Genomic DNA, 19,707 nt, shown 5'->3' on the forward strand with positions numbered 1-19,707 from the left:
CTTTCTTTTCTCTCACTTTCTCAGCTTTTGCTAGTCCCCAGTCAGCAACAATGAGGAAACAAAGGCAAACACTCCACTCCTCACTGTTTTCTCTCGAAAAGCTTCCTTGATGACCTAGACAGGTGTTAGGAGCTAGCAGTGGAAATGCGTCCACTTTTATACTTCACTTTCAGCGATAGCGTGACATTGATAAGGTGAGGGATAAATCAAGAATATATGAATATTGCTACGTAATAAAAGGTAAAAATCTGTCTGAAATTAATTACGGATATATGCACAGAGAATAACAGAGACATTTTCTCAAGGTCCCTTTGAAAAGATCCTAGTTTTAAGTCATATCAGCTAACCTTAAGTGAGCGGCTTACTGTGTAATCATAATGCATGAACACATGAAATAACATGCACAATATTGCAGTGTAATCCAGGCAATCAAGCCACCCACTCTTGCTATGAACCATTTCCCCCTGATAGATTCCAGCATCTGAGTGCAATAAACCCCAATGCAAATGACTGGGTTCTGTAAAACCGCAGCTAGAAATCTCATCAAAAAGCTTCTATTTCTTTAAACACAGCAGTTTTGGCATTTTCTGCCCATGCTTACAATTATGTTTAAGAATAATTTATTATTTGCAGTGTACAAAAGATTCCTCAAAACTCTACCACATCCATTTGTGTTTGATACCTTACTCATATTTTATATAGCTCACAAATAGGGTAAGCTCTTTCATAAGTTATTTAACTGGGACAAGTTATCACACAAGTGTATACTGTAATTGTAATGGCACTTGCCACACTTACATTTCTTTTTAAACAAAACATTTATTCTCGAGGACCAGTTACCCTAGCATCCACATCACAACATGCCTTATGTTTTTAAAGTCAAGGTCCATTTTTTTCCACATTAATCTTCATCATTGTGAGGCTAAAATATATAGCCCAGCTGATGGTATGAATATTTTACATTTCTCATTTGAATTCAAAACAAATACACCGTAAAGGACTTTCTATCTATTTATCTTTGTCTGAGCCCTTTACCAGAATTTTGCTGAAGCAGATTATCATAGTGTCCTACAATAAATGAGGTATCTCCTGAACAGTCCAGGAGGATAAATGGTTCTTGTCCAAAGTGGATAAATTGAGATTGCCGTCATGTATTGTCACATTTTCAAGTTAGCAATCACTACATCGGTTACATTAGCCATGAAGACCTTTATTTATGTTAATTTGCAGCATGTTATTTATTGTATAGCAAATATATGTATAATGAGCTGGGAAATGAGCAGTCACTCACATACGCACAGACACATACACACACACACACGCACACACACATACCCTGCATAGCAGAAATAGGTTTACCTTGATGGCAGTGGAGGCTATCTGGAGGTGGTGCAGCTTGCGCAGCGTGCTCTCTCTGTCAATGAAGTAGGAGGCCGCCAGCTGGTGCAGCGTCTCTAGGGTCACACCGGTGCTGTTTGAGTCACCAATATCCACTCTCCTACTCAACCTCCTCTTATCCACAAAGATAGTCAAGGATTCCTCACCTGCACAAGCAAATCCACATTAGACCTTTCAACATTATCACTCAATACTATTATTACTTACATGGAAAGATGGATGTTTTGTACATAAATTCAATTTTAAACTAACTAAAGACTAATAATATATGACTGGCAAAAATGTTTATTTTGTGTTTTAGATATACTGTTAACCTTATTCTGGGCAGTTGGTCTTTAGTAATAGAATATTTCTATAAAATTGTTGAGCTGACTATTATTAGATTTGTAAAGAAATTACCTCCCAGTGTAGTAGACAACAGAAAGTGTGTGCCATATTTTCTGATGATGTCCTCTGTGATCATTCTGAGGGTAGGCCTCCTCCCCAACAGTCTGATGTTCTGCATGAATTCAGGATCAAGAGGCAGGGCAAAGCCATTGTTGTCCCGCCTCTCTAGCACCAGACTGTTGACCTTCCAACGACCAAACTCTCTACAAAGTCATACAAAGCACTTCATTAGGGATCATTATCCATGAGTGAAACTCAGGTGGAAAACACTTTATGACTTTGTCAATTTTTAAATGATTTTTAATGAAAACATTTTAAAAAATAAAAATAAAAGTCAAACATTTTCTGAAGTGGCATTTCCTGCACAGTCTGTGTGCAGGAAATTCCTTTTTAAACAGTTAATACGAGGATCCACCAGACAACCTAAATAAAAACAAAGCTTATTCATGTGAGACGTGCTGGTCATTAAAGGTTATGGAAAAAATGGCTGAATTGATGTAAGTTCTACTGAAATCCAGATAGAGTGTACTTGCTGTTTTGATCAAGTTTTTAGTCATGCCAACTATCCTATGAGTGAGCTACATTTAATGTGTAAGACTACTGTATACCTTACGGTGTCATTATAATGCTAACAGTATAACATGACTCATAATTTAATATAAAATACTATTGTAGTGAATGCTGAAAATTGAGTATAGCATAATAACATTTTCTGGTAGCGTGTATGAAGGCTAGAATATAGTAGAATATTCACGGTGCCAGATATTAAACATACTGTAGTTACAAAATTCTGTTTCAATGTGACTTAATTAAATGTTTGAGACCCTATTTTTAGCTACAGTGCTGTGAGAAAGTATTGCCTCCTTCCTGATTTCCTCTATTATTGCATATTTATCACACTGAATGGTTTCAGATCTTTACACAAAATGTAACATTAGATAAAGGGAAACTGAGTAAAACACAAAACACATTTTTAAAATTATTATTTATTTAATGAAAAAAGGAGTCAAACACCCACATCACTAATAATTCTTAGTGTATAACATAACCAACATTCACTGTACTACTGGTACAGCTGCCAACAACTGTAACAAACTGAAGCAACCTAACCAAACTACTAAACACAATAATTTCCCCTGCCTTTTGCTGTCAATCATTTCACTGCAATCAAAAAAAAAAAAATCTGATTTTTTTCTATTGAAGAATCAGCTCATTATGGCCTATTACATTACAACTCATCTACATAGAGAGACAATTACAAACACTTGAGCCACAGAGATGTGGAAAGAGAGAGCTTAACCATAATTGGCATTGTGTCTCACTGGAGGCACGTGATTGACATCTATGGATTGCCTTGTATGTTAGTACAGAGTAAACCATCCATGACCTCTTGAAGTGAGCAGTATTGAGGACTTTAGTGGAGAACTACCTGCCATGCTTCCTGCTGAGACCTGGGGCAAAGCAGAATTAGAGAGGAGCATATGCAGAAGAGGATAAATATACTGCTCTCAACATAAGTGATGTACTCTTTTCCACCCTGTTACAAATTGTACAAACACACACACACACACACACACACACACACACACACTTGGTAAGTTACTTATGGAAATGATTGTGTCTGAACAAAACAGGATGCTGACTTGCTTTTCTCTTTAATCAAGGCTATTTGGAGATGACATGTCAATCAAAGTTTGGTAACCATCAGTTTGTATGGGCAGACATATCCTTTTTTCCTGTTTTTATGTTTCTGAGAAAATGTGATGGCTTGCTTGTGCTATTTTAGAATGGACACAAGGAATGCAAAGTGTTTATTCTGAAGGCACATGAATAAAAAATAAAAAACTTTTGATTTCTGCAGGCCAAACCTTGGTGGCTTATTCCACACACACAGTGAGATGCACAATGTTAGGAACAAATACATATTTGTTTTTGTTTTTAAAGTGCAAATTCTCAGATTTTATTAGAAGGTATTTTTCTATATTTTGGTTCGCCATGTAGGAATTACCACACTTTTTATACATACTCCCCCATTTCAGGGCAGCATAATGATTGGGACAAATGGTTTCACAGGCATTTCTCATTAGTCTGGTGTGTTCAATTGCTTCCTTAGTGTAGGTATGAGACAGCCTTCAGTAACTAGTCTTCATTCTAGACTTTTGATTGCATTTGGAGTCAGTTATTGCGTTTGTGTCAGCATGAAAGAGTTGAAAGTCAAAAAAACCTGAGGCTGAGGAACAAGAAAAAAAAAAAACAGAGACGTAGGCCAAACCTTCGGCTTATCAAAATCAACTCTCAAGGAACATCAAAGGAGATTACTGGTGAGCTTAGTAATCGCAAAGGGCCTGGTAGATCTCTACAGTTTACGACCATATCATTTTCACCATAATGAAGAAAAACCCTGGCACTCCTGTCCAACAAATCAGAAACACACTTTAGGAGGCAGGTGTAGATCTGTCAATGACTGCTGTTTGCACAAGACTTCGTGAATAGAACTACAGAGGCTACACTGCAAAATGCAAACCACTAGTTAGTTGCAAAAACTGGATGGCCAGGTTATTATTTGCTATAGTACCAAAAAGAGCCTGCATAGTTCTGGAAAAAGGTTTTGTGGACAGATGAGACAAAGACAAAGCAAAGTGTGGAGGCAGAAAGGAACTGCCCAAGATCCAAAGCAGCCCGCTTATCTGTGAAACATGGTGGTGGGAGAATTATGGCTTGGGTATGTATGACAGCCACAGGCACCGGCTCACTTGCCTTCATTTGCTATGTAACTGGTGATAGCAACAGCATAATGAATTATGAAGTGTACAGAAGCATCTTATCCACTCAAGTTCAACCAAATACCTCCAAACTCATTGGACGGTGCTTCATCCTACAGCAAGACAATGATCCCAAACATACTTCTGTTACAATGTTACAATTTAATGATACACAGGAATGTTTGTGGCCTCTGGCTGCCTGACTACAGGACTGACTCTCCACTGAGTCATGTTCATAATGAACTTTTCTGGTCGAGCAAGGCATAATTAATTGTCAGTCCCCTTTGTCTTGTGATCCTGCCATGAACTCACTGCTTGATCAATTAGGCATCAGCTTGAGGCAGGAAATGGGGAACCCAATTTCTATATGAAAGCAGTAATCAATGGTTTATCTATCAATGTTTCATTGACAGCTCCAATTCTATAAGCCAATCAAATATTTGTGCGCCCAAAATAATCTACCAACTAAGTTCTAGACACGTGGGATTCTGTCGCGTCAGTGACTTCGTGACTATAAAGACTCACCAAAACTTAATTTTGCTCCGAAAGTAAAGACTGTAGAGGAGTAAAGAGTAAAGACTCATCTAACAGACCAGATGCACTCCTTAAGTACTTTGACGGACATCTCAGTGCACCCCAACCCGCATCTCGGTTGATCTCTGAGTTGGACATAAGCTGGTTTATTTCCCATTAACAGCCATTTTGAGGAACAAGTACAGACTCTTCCTTCAATATCTCTAAATGGATGACCTGTGTACATCTAAAGTCTTCTTGACTGGAACCCCATTGCAAGCCCAACTTCAATGAAGCTTCCAGGAGTCCACACACACCTGCTGTGACCTTGGACCAGCTGACGCATCACCTAACAAAATTAAGGACTGGCCTCCCCTTACAAGCTGAAGTATTGAAACACATTTTATTTAACACTGACATCAAACTATAGGATATTGTAAAACTTGTAATAACTGATTAATTCATTTTACTACTGTTTGCTGTTTTTCCATGCATGTGTTGGTCTGGAATAACAAATTCCCTGACCTTGTTGTTTTACCTTGATACAACCTTATTTTATGAGGCTGATTAAACAAACTAACACCCTAATATATTGTAGCTTGTCACTAACCCATAACACAAAATAACCTTTGTTTAAATGGTAGTGCTGTAACCTCTATGTTTAGCTGTTGCAGAATTATGATTTCCTCCAATTAAGAATTGTATAAACTTATTCCTCGTATTATGCAAATTATTGTTTTCAATTAGCTTATTCATATATTCATTATCATAGCCTATAAAATATACATCATTTTTCCAAATCATTGTCGTGTTTACATTATTTCATTAAGTTGGACTCTACAGACCTTCAGAATTCTGATTGTTGAACTTATTTTGTTCTGTATAAAGCTGACCAAACCTCACTACACTGCTAAATCAACAAAGGAGTTTTTCAAAGTCAACAACTAATTCAGTTGAACATATCATTTCATATTCTCAAGAGAACTTAAGGCAACTTCCCCAAAACAAGCAGGAGCTGAAGATAGTACAGGCCTGGCAGAGCACCACAAGAGAGGATCCTCGGCACCATGTGTGTGTATAGGTCACATACTTCAAGCAGGCATTGAATGCAAAGGATATGCTACAAAGTACTAAACATGACTACTTTTTATTTACATTCCTATGTCCCAAACATTATGGTCCCTTGAAATGGGGGGACTATGTATAAAAAGTTCTGTAATTTCTAAACGGTAAAACTAAAAAGTAGAACATTTGCACTTCAACCACACTTTAATTGTTTGATTACAAATTTAAAATTGTGTAGCACAGAGCCAGATCAAGAAAATGTCCCAACTATAATGGAGCTCATTTATATGTATGCACAGTATTAAAGAACAATAGTCTAGTCAATAGTCATTGGATCAAAGAGCTTTGTATGAGCTGCCCATTACATTCTCTCTTAAGAATAGAGGTCAACTGAGGGTAACCAATTTTACATTTTAATAAAATAAATAACTTCATAAGGTCTCATTTTACAAGCTGCAGTGACTGAGGGTTTGTTTTTTTTTCATGTGAGGCCTGCAATGACAAACTACCATCTCAACTGACACATCATGCAACAGCAACAAGCAGGCAAACACCAGACCCTGAAATAGATAGGAAAGCCAGTGTCCATCATTGTATTTGTTAGCGCAGCCAATGACCATCACAACCCTGGATGGTCACCAACATGGCTGCTGAAAACAATTCACTCAATGAGTCTCACTGATGAACAGTCCTCACAAAGAGATTCTATTATTCCCTCTTCTTCCCTTCTTTCAAACTACTTTGGAAATTGTTCCAGTGTTCAAACAATGAAAATCCAGTTGGCTGCTCTCCGCAGATAGAGTTGATACTCCTTATTTGCATTCAAACTCAGTGAGTGGTATGATGCTTTTTGTTTCAAGCGGTACTGCAAATATACCAAGATTCTATTACAGCTTGTTTGTAGTTTTAGCCATGTAAACTATGCAATTTATGTTATTTTACAACAAATATATTGTTGTCCTCCTGATATGAGTTAAAATGACAAACCTTACAATTCATTGCTCTAATTAAACTCTTCTGACAACTAAAGCTATATCCCTACCTACCATTTAGTTTGTAAGACTAAAAGTTATTTTGATGACATTATGCCATGAAGTTTATACAAAAACAGTTTGTATACATGATTTATTGCATGTTATTGTGTGAAAATGATGCGCACGCGAGTGTGTTTTCTGAAAATATTAACAATTCAGATTAACACATTATAATTGGGTGTTTTACATTTAGAATATGTAAATATCTCAACAGTCACAGAATTATAAATGACCAATAATAATAATAATAATAATAATAACAATAATAATCATAATAATAATCATAATAATAATCATAATAATAATACATAGGAAATCATGCATGCATCATAGTTGGTTAAATACTGATCCTTAATTTAAACTTAATACAATAAGAGTTCTTATCTGTTATTTTCAGGTAACATATAATATTATTGACTGCATGGACAATAGGGAAGCAAAGACCCTTGGATGCTTATTAAACAATGTGACCGACATTGACTATCTAGCATGCTGTTTTCAAGAGTGCTTGAATACTTAGCAGTCCATAGATGGGTCTAAACAGTGGTGAACACATCTTGCCTGAAGTGAGCCAAGATTGTGTGCTGAACAGACTTACCTCAAAGCAAAAAGCATATAATCTGGCTGTGTAATAAATTAAAATTATGCATTTTGTTTTCCTTTAAGATATCAGTCATATTAGTACACTACTTTACTAGCTCCATCTTTTTCTATGTAGTTTTTGGTATATTTATATTTTAGTATAGCTAAAATTTTCATGATTACATTCTCTTATCTTTCTTACATTGTTTTGTTTTTATAAGAATCACTCACTTTACTCTTCAATGAGCTATATTGTAGGCCTACATTCACTCAGTCCTCCCTTCTCACACTCGTTCCACCGATATCTATCTATCTATCTATCTATCTATCTATCTATCATCTCATATCTACTGCAAATAAAAACAGTTTCTGCTAGTTTAATTGCTTAATTCAAAACAAATAGCTAAAAAATAAGAAAAATCACTGTACACTCCCAGCAAACTTTGCCAAATCTGATTTAGCAGTGCTAACGACATCTATCTTATATGACATTAAATGTGGTGAGTAACTGACATATATAAATGTTCAAATTCAACTAACTGCCATTCCACATAAACAATCAAATATCTACTGTAATTGTATTTATAAATGAATAACTGCGATACAATAATCTGTATTTGGAAATAATTTAAATTAAAATTTCCATCTGGCCGACTGTCCTTCTTTAGGTGCAGTTACGGAAACTATCTGATTTTTGCATTTTGCCTATCTGTGGTCAATTTTATTTTCTAATCAGTGTGTAAGTAATAAGTCTGGTTTCTAGATTTCATTCACATTGCCTAAAACAATATACTGTATACAAATGGATACAATACAATGGCAAACACATCTTTCTGAGAAAAGTGAACTGTTTGCATGAGCGGTATTACATTACATTACATTACAGGCATTTGGCAGACGCTCTTATCCAGAGCGACGTACAACGAAGTGTATAACCATAACCAGGAACAAGTATGACGAAACCCCTAGAGAGAAGTACCGGTCCAAGTACAGGGAACAACCGCATAGTTCAACTTGGACCCTGATGGTTAAACTGATTAATACTAACAACGAGAACGGCAACAACGCAATCTATGGAAAAATAAAAATAAATAAAAATACAAGTAGTCGTTAATCAGTCGGTATTCAGTGATTAAAGAAAATGACTTCTCAAATAATGTAAACAAACTACAAATCTTTATTAATACACAGCTGGTAAGGAAACTATATACAGACTACTTCTTATTTCAAATGCAATATGTGATTGTGGTGAGTGTGACATTCAGCTAAACTAGCTTTGCAGGTACTTGTCAATGTAGTAAGTCATCTCTTTTTGTCTTAAAAATAAAAAAAACCTTCACATAAAAAAGCAGTTTTCAATTTCACTGCGAGAAGTTATTGCTTGAAAATGTTTTGCTTATTAGCTTATTATTTATTGTTTGTGTGTGTGTGTGTGTGTGTGTGTAAAGCTCATTCCACACTTGGAATGTGACCAGTCAAGTCAAATTAGTTATTTAAAAAACATTTTTTTTACAGTTGTGTCAATATATAAACTGTGTTTTTCAGCAGGAGAGTATTATGTCACATAACACACACACTTCTGTGTTGATAACTAAACGACATTGGCGTTAATTTGAATATTTCCCAGAGTGAAAATTGGTTATGTGTCACTTTAATGTATGCTTTAATAAACTTATTTTAAAAGTTTATGCATAGTAAATACACTTATAATGTAATATAATACTTTAATGACAGTTGCTTTAAGTAGTAAAACAATATTGTACTTTAAGATTGTGATCATGTATACTTAATTCCCAGTGAATTCTACATCTATTTGAAGATTTACAGCTTATCCAAAACACTTACTTTCAGAGCCCTTATTTATATCTCTAGTAATCCCAAGGAATATGCCAAAATAACCACACAGCTTCAAAGACACTCATCAGCAGTGATAACTGGGAGTTCAGTCAGAATAGACACGTTGCTAATCTTCAGCAGAAAAGTGACCAGCTATTCTTTGTCATGTCACAAGTTAACATACTTGTCACCAAACATAAGCTTGTTGTTTTTTGATGGCCTATTTATGTTTGCTGGAACTGTTGTGTTTTAGAAAGGAAAGTAATCTGTGATTTTTATTGATTATTCTTTCTGCAACCCTCAGGACTCCAGGAGAAAATTATCGATCACTATTAGTCATTTTAGAAACAACTATGAGATGGCTTTAGTAATGGGATACTGTACTTATACATGTTACAAGAACTGATGGATTATTGTAGTTCCTTCATCATACATCAAGGAAATATCTTTTCATGTTTAACAAAAGCAGTGATTTCATTTTACCACACTAAACTGGCTACAATAATTCTCAATTTTTTAAATCTCTGCATTTTATAAAAATACACTGTAATGTTGGGTATTTGCACAACAAGGATGTTAAGTTTATATTTCCCCTTTTGTATTTGTTTTGAGATTTTGTGTTAACATTCAACAGCAAAAATCAATGAGTAAATCATTGACCAAACTAGCATAAAGCTTAGTGTATACTTGCTTAACAGTTCTTTGCGATGTTGTCACAATATCGAATGTCCAATTCATAAAACAGTCACTGTAATTACATGTCAAATGTGCTGAATTAGAGAATTTTGAAAGGTTTTTCACAGGCTAAGGAAATCTGAATCAACCCTGTAAATCACCAGTAGGGGGGGATGAGGCATTTTGGAACAGTAATACTCTTCTTGACTTGTTTTTACTCCTGACAAGAAGGCCAGTGGTGCATTTGAAAATACTCAAGGATGAATACCCCTGAATAACTACATTCCCCATCTCTCTCTGGTAATGTTGAGTCTTTCTGCCAAAATACACGACAGTCAGGCACAAATCAATTGCCATTCACTCGCTTCTTTTTGGTTATCCGTCAAACAGAAAATCAGATGACCTCAGTGTTTCTTGAAACAATATACCAGACATGACCAATCCCAGTCATATCCCAGTATTTTTGTGTTGTAGTTATTATTAACAGACTTCAAACCAGTACAATTCACCACCTTATACGGTGTACAATTTTACTCTTGTAATCTCCACATTACAAGAATACTGTCAAGCGTTTTATATTGGGCAGTTGGCTCCAAAAGCATACTCTATCATTTAGCTTATAATGGGCTGCGTCATCAGATTTGTAGTTATTATGCAACCTGGACGTGTTTTTTTATCGCTAGACTGTAAATACCGATGCGAGTCACGGTGGCGGAGGTGGACTCTTTGTCACATAGAAATCTCACCTGTAAATCTTATACTTTGTGGTGAAGCCCTGCTGGTAGCGCTCCACGAACTCTGTGAATTCTGGGGAGCGATGAAAGGGTCCTTTATCCGAAAGGAGCCAACCGAATGGGCCAGCGGCATCACTGGAGCTCGATGCAGTGGCTAGTACCCAACAGTGAAGGCTTAGTGTTATCCACTCCCATAGAAACATTAGACACGCCAGTCTAAAAGCAATACACCGACAGCCCATGCTTCACCCCGAGACTCTTCATTCTTTCAAAACTCCCCACGTGTCCTGGAATGACAAGAAATCAGAGCTGTCAATAAAATGGACAGTGTATAGTGTATTTTATGAGCGACAATAATTCGGATTTTAACGAGTTTATTGTCCGTATGATTAAGATAGGGAATACTGAAGAAATGCAGCTCGATTTTTCAGAAACTGAAAATAACCTTCTCTAACACAGGAAACACTATATAGCAAAGTCAATTGGCATGCAAATACGTCTATATCTTCATAAACTACATCAATATTAAGGTGGTATTCGTGTACAAAATACATTTAAAAACAATAACGATTGTTTTAATTACCTGGTTTTGGAAAATTTGGATTTCCAGCAGATGACTGAAGTTTTTTTTTTTTTTTTTTTTAATCACTGTGAAGGAATGTTAACCTGACTTGTTGCAATCAATTGTATACATTTGGGTATACGTGTGAAAACAACTAAATAAACGACAGTTGTGTTTTCTGTAATGCGAAAATGTACAGAAACAGAGACTTCAATGTGAATAAATATCTTCAATAGGCTTTATTTCCGAGTGATGCCAGTGAATTCCAAAGGCGCAGAAAATAGCATCCGTGCGCACAGGTGTAGACAGTCAAACATTTCTTTCACGGGACAATGACTGATTCTTCAAGAATATCAATTTGACTTCCGGATGAAGTTCTTGACAGGATTCCTCAAAAGCGCCGCGGAGAAGGGAGAAATTTATTTTATCTGCATTTCCAGTCCTCGGTGTTCCTGCAGTGGGTGCTCACAAATCAACTATAAACCAACGTTATTTTTGTTTGAATCTCCCTTTACACTCTAACTGTAATTCGTAAAGCAACTCATATTACAGCGATTGAATGCATCACCACTGCTCCCTGACGTACTCTCTTGCACTGTGAAATGTCCAGTTTGTTGTTGAGCCATACCCACTTTTCTCCCTATTGGCTGTAAGAATGAAAAGGGCGGAGTTTTGTGTCTAAACCTGACTTGCAAATGCAGGTGCTTTCAATTGTGTTTGAACTACAGTAGAAAGGGACTGTTGCCACGGGATAAAACACGCTTATATTACGTGTATCTAGTTCTACTATTTTACAGGCACTATTGATGTATAGTTTCCGTGGATGACGTGGATGATGCAGCTGAGAAGAAACGATACAGCAATGTAAATGAAAACTGAATTGAAAAGTGAATATCAGAATGACTCAGTACAGTTGCTGTGTGTATAATAAGGTGATTTTAATGACAGATATATGAATATGTCATCCGCAAATCAATAGTGTTGTTTTTATTCTATTAATGCTGCATTACCACATCATACCATACTAACCATACGATACATTAAAAAAACAACTATTTTATGGAATAACTGATAAATCAATGAATTTAATTGATTTCATTGCCATTAATCAATCTTGACAGATGATCAAATAGAGACTGAATATGAGGTTTTCTAATGTGTTTCTGTCAGAAAAGGCAGCTTAAGCCATCAGGAAATGTAAACACGTTAGATTGTCCCAGAGAAATAATATGTGCTGTATGAAATATAATTCTGCTAATGCTTAAAAGAACAGAAACCACAGGAAAATGCAAATTGAGTTTGACTACTCTGCAATTATTGGATAGTTGGTGACTCCATGCTAGCATTTTCTAATGTTCACTTTATTGTAATGCATCATAAGTATCATTCATAGATTCTTGGGAAATAATGCATTTGGGATATATATCTTAGCAATAACAGTTAATTGTGTTTAGTAAATCTTTTGTGTGAACTTTTCTATCATGTCCCAGTGTCACTGATTAATGAGTCAATTTTCATGCTTTCAGTCAGATTACTGATTCAGAATTTTGGAAGAAGATAATTTTCTGTGTAACAAGGAGCATAAATGGTTAAAACATTTTGACTGATCAGTAGTAAGAAGAGCTAGCATAAACTGTAAATTCCTTACATAAACTCTGAGATATCAAATAAAGGTGTCGACACAAACATGCAAACGCACGCACACACACAGACGTACGAACACACGCACGTACACACGCACACACAAAAAATAATAAGCAAAACATTTTCAAGCAATAACTTGCTAACATGAGCAGGAAACACATTCGTGGTCAACAAATTGGGTGCATTGGGAATTTATGAGATATTTCTTTGCACATTATTTACTTGGCAGCAGTGCATGTAGAGATGACTGTTAAACGGAAGCAGGGAATGATGAGACTCAGGAGAGAACGTTTACTGATTTAGAGGCAGAAAGTCATTATGACAGGTAAATATTCACACAAGCTGTATACTTCTCAAGAGTGCTGCTGAAGCGATGTCTTTGTGAATAGCAATCTGGGGAGAGACAAAAGATAATATTTTAATTAGCCTGACACTTGACAGTTTTGCCTGTACTTAGCATGTAGGATCTTTATTTATTTATTTATTTTTTATGTGCAGTATCAGATCGTATCCATATGTGTCTTATTTTTACTCTCTTCTGAGAAATATTTAGCAATGTTTCTTTAAAAGCTAAATGAAGCTGCCTGCACAATATTGCTTCAAATGCACCACTGGCTGTGATTATAGTCATTTTTATTATGCTAAAGCATGCAACACATGCAGTCATACATTTGAAACAACACTGTACCTTTATAGGTTAATTCTGATGATGAAATTACATTATTTATTTAGCAAAACAGAATGCAACATCATCATCAGGCTTTCCAGGCTGTTAATTATTATTGACTGCTGAGAGTTTCAAGCTTTGCTGTGCATGTCACAGTTATCTCCGCCTCAGGAAACCATCAACTAAGCAGAAATTCAGCCAAAATATAGTGGCATGGCTTTCCTTTCAACAGCTCAGACCTATGAGCCCAGCACTAATAAGTAACCCTCCAGCAGAAGAAAAAAAAGCCCCATTTTCTCAAACAGGCCTGTGACGTTTCAGCAATAAATTGTTAATATATTCATCAAAAGAATCATCAAAAGAATGTAAGACATTGATTCATACAGTAACAAGGCCACAGCTGTAAAGAAATGTATAGCCTTTGTCCATTTAAAGATGTAGTCTGGGGGTTTGGTTGTATGTATGTTCTTATTCTAATCACATTGAAGCACCGTATCACAGTGAATTAAACTGCTCAAAAGATTTATTATTAAATGTATTGTTTTCTAACCTCTATAAAGTGTAATGTGATTTTTTTTCAGTGTGAGTGTTCTAATGCTGCTGAAATTATAATGGGAAGGGTCAGACAACCGTGCCCTCAAAGCTCCAGAATTTAGCTCCTTTTCAAGGGCTTTCTGAATCATTATTTAATGGTTAACTTGTGCCCAAGGCTCCTTGGATTAACTGAGCCTAGCCACTAATTCAATTACTGTACTAATGTAATTAATGGTTTGGAAAGAACAAAAACTACAAGCATATGTTGCACTCAATCTAATCCACCTATAACTAGAAGACCAGAAAGGGAGTGCCAATAATAGCCATTTTGTGCAGCATGTTAATGAGCAGAAAAAGGGTCAGATGAGAGTTTTAGAGTATATTATGAGGCAGCACTGCCTGAGTTTTATGAGGATTGTGCACTATAAAATGCTCAGTGGAAAAGAAATAAACACGTGTCTCTGTGTGTGTGCGTGTATACACATTGTGTGTGTGTGTGTGTGTGTGTGTGTGTGTGCTCACCCTCAACCCATTTGGTAACCCAGTAAGTCTTGAAAAGGCAGTTGCAATTTGAGTGCAAACTGAGCATCAATACAAAATGTGTTTTTGTATTATTTTTTATATACACTACATTTCCAAAACTATGTGGACACCCCTTCTAATTAGTGGTTTCGGCTAATTCAGCCACACCCATTTCTAGCTGGTGCATAAAATCAAGCATACAGCCATGCGATCTCCATTTACATACATTCGAATGGGTCGTACTGAAGAGTTCAGTGACTTTCAATGTGGTACTGTTATAGGATGCCACCTTTCCAATAAGGCAGTTCATTAAATTTCTGCTAGAGCTACCCCCGTCAATTTGAAGTGCTGTTATTGTGAAGTGGAAACGTATAGGAGCAACAACAGCTCAGCTGCAAAGCAGAAGGCCACAGAACCTCACAGAACAGGACTGCTGAGTGCTAAAACATGTACTGAGTAATTTATCCTCAGTTGGAACGCTCACTATGGAGTTCCAAACTACCTCTGGAAACAGCACAAGAATTGTTTGTCAAGAACTTCATTAAATAGGTTTCCATGGTCGAGCAGCCATAAACAAACCTAAGATCACCATGCACAATGCCAAGTGTCAGCTGGAGTGGTGTAAAGCACACCACCATTGGACTCTGCAGCAGTGGAAACACGTTCTCTGGAGTGATGAATCGCACTTCACTATCTGTCAGTCTGACAGACGAATCTGGGTTTGGTGTAATGCATAGTGCCAACTGTACTGGCCCGAATAATGCCAACTGTAGAGTTTGGTGGAGGAGGAATAATGGTCCGGGGCTGTTTTTCCCACGGCGCGCAGGACTGCCTGCCGCCATGGGCTATGCGTGGCAAATTGTGGTCGGTCACTCATTCACTCACTCACTCATGGACGACCTAAAAGGGACGTTTGGTAGGACGCATGCGCAGGTGGTGCTTTGTTTAGTAGGACGCATGCGCAGGTGCATCTCCCAAAATCACCACTTCGAATGGCACAAGATTTTTAAGCACAGCTTTATCGCCTAATGTTACTTTAGCTAGCCCTAACATGTTAGTGTTTCGCCAACTTTAGTTAACCTAGTTAACAACAAATAATGTTACAGAGGTGCCATAGCTAGCTAACTATATAGTTAGCCAATTTTACTCATGACATTTTGTACAGGTGCGGCATGGGTCTGGACGGTTTCGTGCTTGTTTAAGGTTTGCAATTCGTTTCAGTGAAGGGAAACGTTAATACTACAGCATTAGAGAACTGTGTGCTTCCAACTTTGTGGCAACAATTTGGGGAAGGCCCTTTCCTGTTTCAGCATGACAGTGCCCCTGTGCACAAAGAAAGGTTCATAAAGAAATGGTTTGCTGAGTTCCCCGCAGGCGTGTTCCAAAATATTTTGGAAAGTCTTCCTAGAAGAGTGGAGGCAGCAAATACGTGTCCAACCCCATATTAATCCCCATGGTTAATTAATTAATTCCCACACCAAACAACAGCAAATACCAGGCCCTGATGAAAAGTTCAGGTTCCACAGAGGGCAACAGCAGATATCCACCCCGGAATGTCCACCACAAGAGATATTACTGGCTGATTTTAAGCACCCAATAACTACTTTCTTCCGCCTGACTCTGACTGTCTAGCTAAAGAAAAGTCAGCATTTTTAAATTGTTCTACAGGGAGGGGGGGGTGGTTGAGTGACAGGGGCAACATGGCTGTGTTGATTTTGTGAAGTGTGGGGGTGTGGTTGCAGACAGGAACTGTTTTATCTGAAAACGAGCAAATATTAGTATTAAAGTGGCCTTATGTTATTGGAAGCAGGGCTAAGCACTATGATAATATTATCAAAATATTCACCTGTTTTTACATCCTATTTTTGATCTGAGCATAAAAGCGAAAATACGAAAAACAAACCGTTATTTGTTTTTTGGTATCAGATTCATAAACAAATAACAAAATAATGAATCGTTTTTTAATTTTCTGATTTTGGATTCTCAATTGAATATGAAAAGAACGAATGATACACGGATTCATTATGTTTGCAATGTAACAAAACCAAATCATACCACATTGGCTTGAAACTGGATCTGGTCTCAGGCCTCAACAACCATTAGCTATATATGCATTAAGATTTTCACTCAGTGATTTCAATTAAATGTCACAGATTGCATTCAAGCTTAAAAGGAATATGGATCTTTGCGCAGCATATGGCCACGCAGGGTCTCTGACCCTCAATATGGTATCCAGCGTCTCTACGGGGAGGTGATAAAATCATAAAACTTTCAAAGGAGAGGCAGCTCTCCAGGACACCCAACTTGCATAGAGATAAGACCTGTAACATGGATTAATTTCCCCAGGGATGTTCCCTTTCATGTTTGTGGGGCAGAGGGAGAAAACAGATAAAAAATACAAACAAAATAGATCCCATGGTCATACATATGATATTGTCTGATTCTCAAAGATGATAGTCTAAAGAGTAGACATTCGATTATTCGAATTCTGATCTTTTCCCCATCTCTTTGATGTGATTCAATCAGAACTCAGCATCTTTGGTGCTATTGATAGTTTGCAAATTCCAATCAGGGCAATGACTGAGAATAAACACACTTTAATGTGTAGAAAAGACTACCTCTGGATAAACATCATCAAGTCATATATGAAGCCAATTATGCTATAAACTATTCGATGTTGTGGGTAAATACCCTGGCGGCACACACAACTGCTACATTTGGAGCAATTGTGATTTGTGCCACTGTTTCGTCCCAGTTGTCATATCTGATGGATCGCTTCTAGGTAATAGTGGGTAGGTTTAATCTGAATATTAAAAACAACAAAATGCCTAAGGTTACTATAAAGTGTAGGCTTTATTATATCTAATGAGACTCCTGATCTACTGAGACACAATAGTTCAAATGAGATAAATTGTTAAAATTACATTTTTATATTGAAATGAAAGCCTATAATTCCAATTTAATGTGATCACAAGTGGAATTTTTTCCAACACTTGAACCCTAACTCCTGACACCTGTGGCTAGCCTATGTAATTCAGAGGAGCACTAAAATGCTGTGCATACAAGCAGAAGTTTGATACAAACCAAAACAAGGCAGGCGGATAACAGTGATAGCCAATTTACTGATTGCTGGCTGGAATGCGCTTTGCAACCCGCGTTCATGGCTTGCAATTGCATTTTCTTAGTGAAACACTTCAAAAAGAGCACGAGAACTCTATTCCATCTCACAGATCTCAGCTCACACGTCATAACTTTCATGATCAAGCTCCAGGTCAATGGCGCAAGTTGCAGCCTAGCGTATGACAAGTTCCTACTTTAAGGGCTTCCCTAAGCAATGCACGCAAGATCATAACCTATTCAAAAGCCAATCAACCATTTTCATGGATCATTTGCTGCCAATTTTGACCTTGATAAAAAATCCCCCAAGCTGGAAAAATGCATACTTTGCATTGTTCATCGTTGCTCATTGCTATTCTTTTTTATAATGTTAATTCCAACATTTATTTTAGTTTTGCTGTTCTTATACTGCACTATGGTCACAAGGTATTGTAGTAAGGAGATACTATAAAGATGCTGTTTACTGTTACTTTTTAATATGTGAAGGCTACATGGCACTGTTCTAGTTTTTGTCAATATTCATGCATAGCTTTTAATAAAGGAGTGTATGCTGGAGTGTATTTTTTTTTAGTTTTTTTTTTTACTGTGGTATCGAATTAGGGATTGAGAATTATGGAATTTCATGGTATTGGTATCAACTACCAAACTTTTGGCATCGTGACAACATTACTGTCAACCTTCACTTCTCTTCACTCCAAAGTCCATCAGTTCGGCTGTCTGCAGCCTGCAGGTGTCCTTTCGAGCAGAGGTTCTCACTGGCATGTGATGACATTTAGTCTTCCCACTAACTAAACCTCGCCTCCTGAACAGAGTTATGGCGTATTATGTGCCACCCTCTGGCACGCAGGCCTGAGTCAGTACTGATGCAGCCTGGATTCGGTGGACTATTGGACCCATCTGCACACTGGAACGCTGTCAAACAGTACATTGTAAGCAAGCCGTTTTTCAGTCCCTCAGACAGGAAAAAAAAATCTACTTCTGCTGGTAATTTCACAGCAGGTGTTGTCTTTCCTGAAATGTCAGTATTATTTTTAGTTTTGTAGTTTACAGCATGGTTGTATTTCAAACAAGAAGAAACTCAAATCTGTTGAAGCTTTGACAAAGCACACGGTGTGACCACAGTGCATCTGGCCCTTTTGTCAAAACCCCCCTGCCTCTTCTCCTTTCCAGACCAGTAATAGCCTTTTCCCATCTGTACATGGTGCAAGACTCTGCTGCTGTTTTATATTTGACTGTAGCATAAATATGTTCATTACAGTCCTGTTTGAATGAATATGCAAATTAATGAATGAACAATTGAGACACATTTAGCTGGAATTACATACATTCACTTGCTTGGTATGATTATACTGTCAAAGAAATCTCAAGAACTCATGCTGAAATATGAAGCATGGAAAGTAATTGGAGTTATTGTACACTTATTATGGAGTTACTGTACCCTTGATTAAGATCCTATCTTGACAACATTTTTACAGAAACAGCTAATTTTGTGTTCAGTTCCCCCATTTTCAACTGTGCAAAAGTAAGTTAACGGATGACTGACATGTGTTAACTGTTGCTCAAGAGTTATCTTTTGCCTAGATTGTTCACATAAGAGTGTCTAGTCTTGGTTTTTGTTATTGTGGCAGTTGTTATTGTGATTTCATTTGGAAAAAAAATAAGCATCATCATGAAG

The 19,707-nt window shown here is 37.0% G+C and overlaps 1 protein-coding gene across 3 annotated transcripts in view; it reads right to left on the minus strand.

Moving 5' to 3' along the window:
• The window catches only part of LOC118224728 (BMP/retinoic acid-inducible neural-specific protein 3-like), a 32,499-nt gene extending 20,354 nt beyond the window's left edge, over positions 1-12,145 (minus strand). The window contains exons 1-4 of one of the 3 annotated variants that reach the window (XM_035412384.1): positions 11,570-12,145; positions 10,999-11,273; positions 1,798-1,988; positions 1,360-1,454 (exon numbers count right to left, since the gene is read on the minus strand). In XM_035412384.1, the coding sequence (XP_035268275.1) occupies positions 1,360-1,454; positions 1,798-1,988; positions 10,999-11,228 (516 nt within the window). In that variant the 5' untranslated portion in view covers positions 11,229-11,273; positions 11,570-12,145. Of the gene's footprint in view, positions 1-1,359; positions 1,545-1,797; positions 1,989-10,998; positions 11,274-11,569 lie in introns of those variants that run through there. The other 2 variants (XM_035412383.1, XM_035412385.1) reach the window with 2 other exon arrangements.
• Between the last annotated feature and the right edge of the window lie 7,562 nt (positions 12,146-19,707).

Source organism: Anguilla anguilla, chromosome 4 (genome assembly GCF_013347855.1).
Source record: "Anguilla anguilla isolate fAngAng1 chromosome 4, fAngAng1.pri, whole genome shotgun sequence".
Lineage (NCBI taxonomy): Eukaryota > Metazoa > Chordata > Actinopteri > Anguilliformes > Anguillidae > Anguilla > Anguilla anguilla.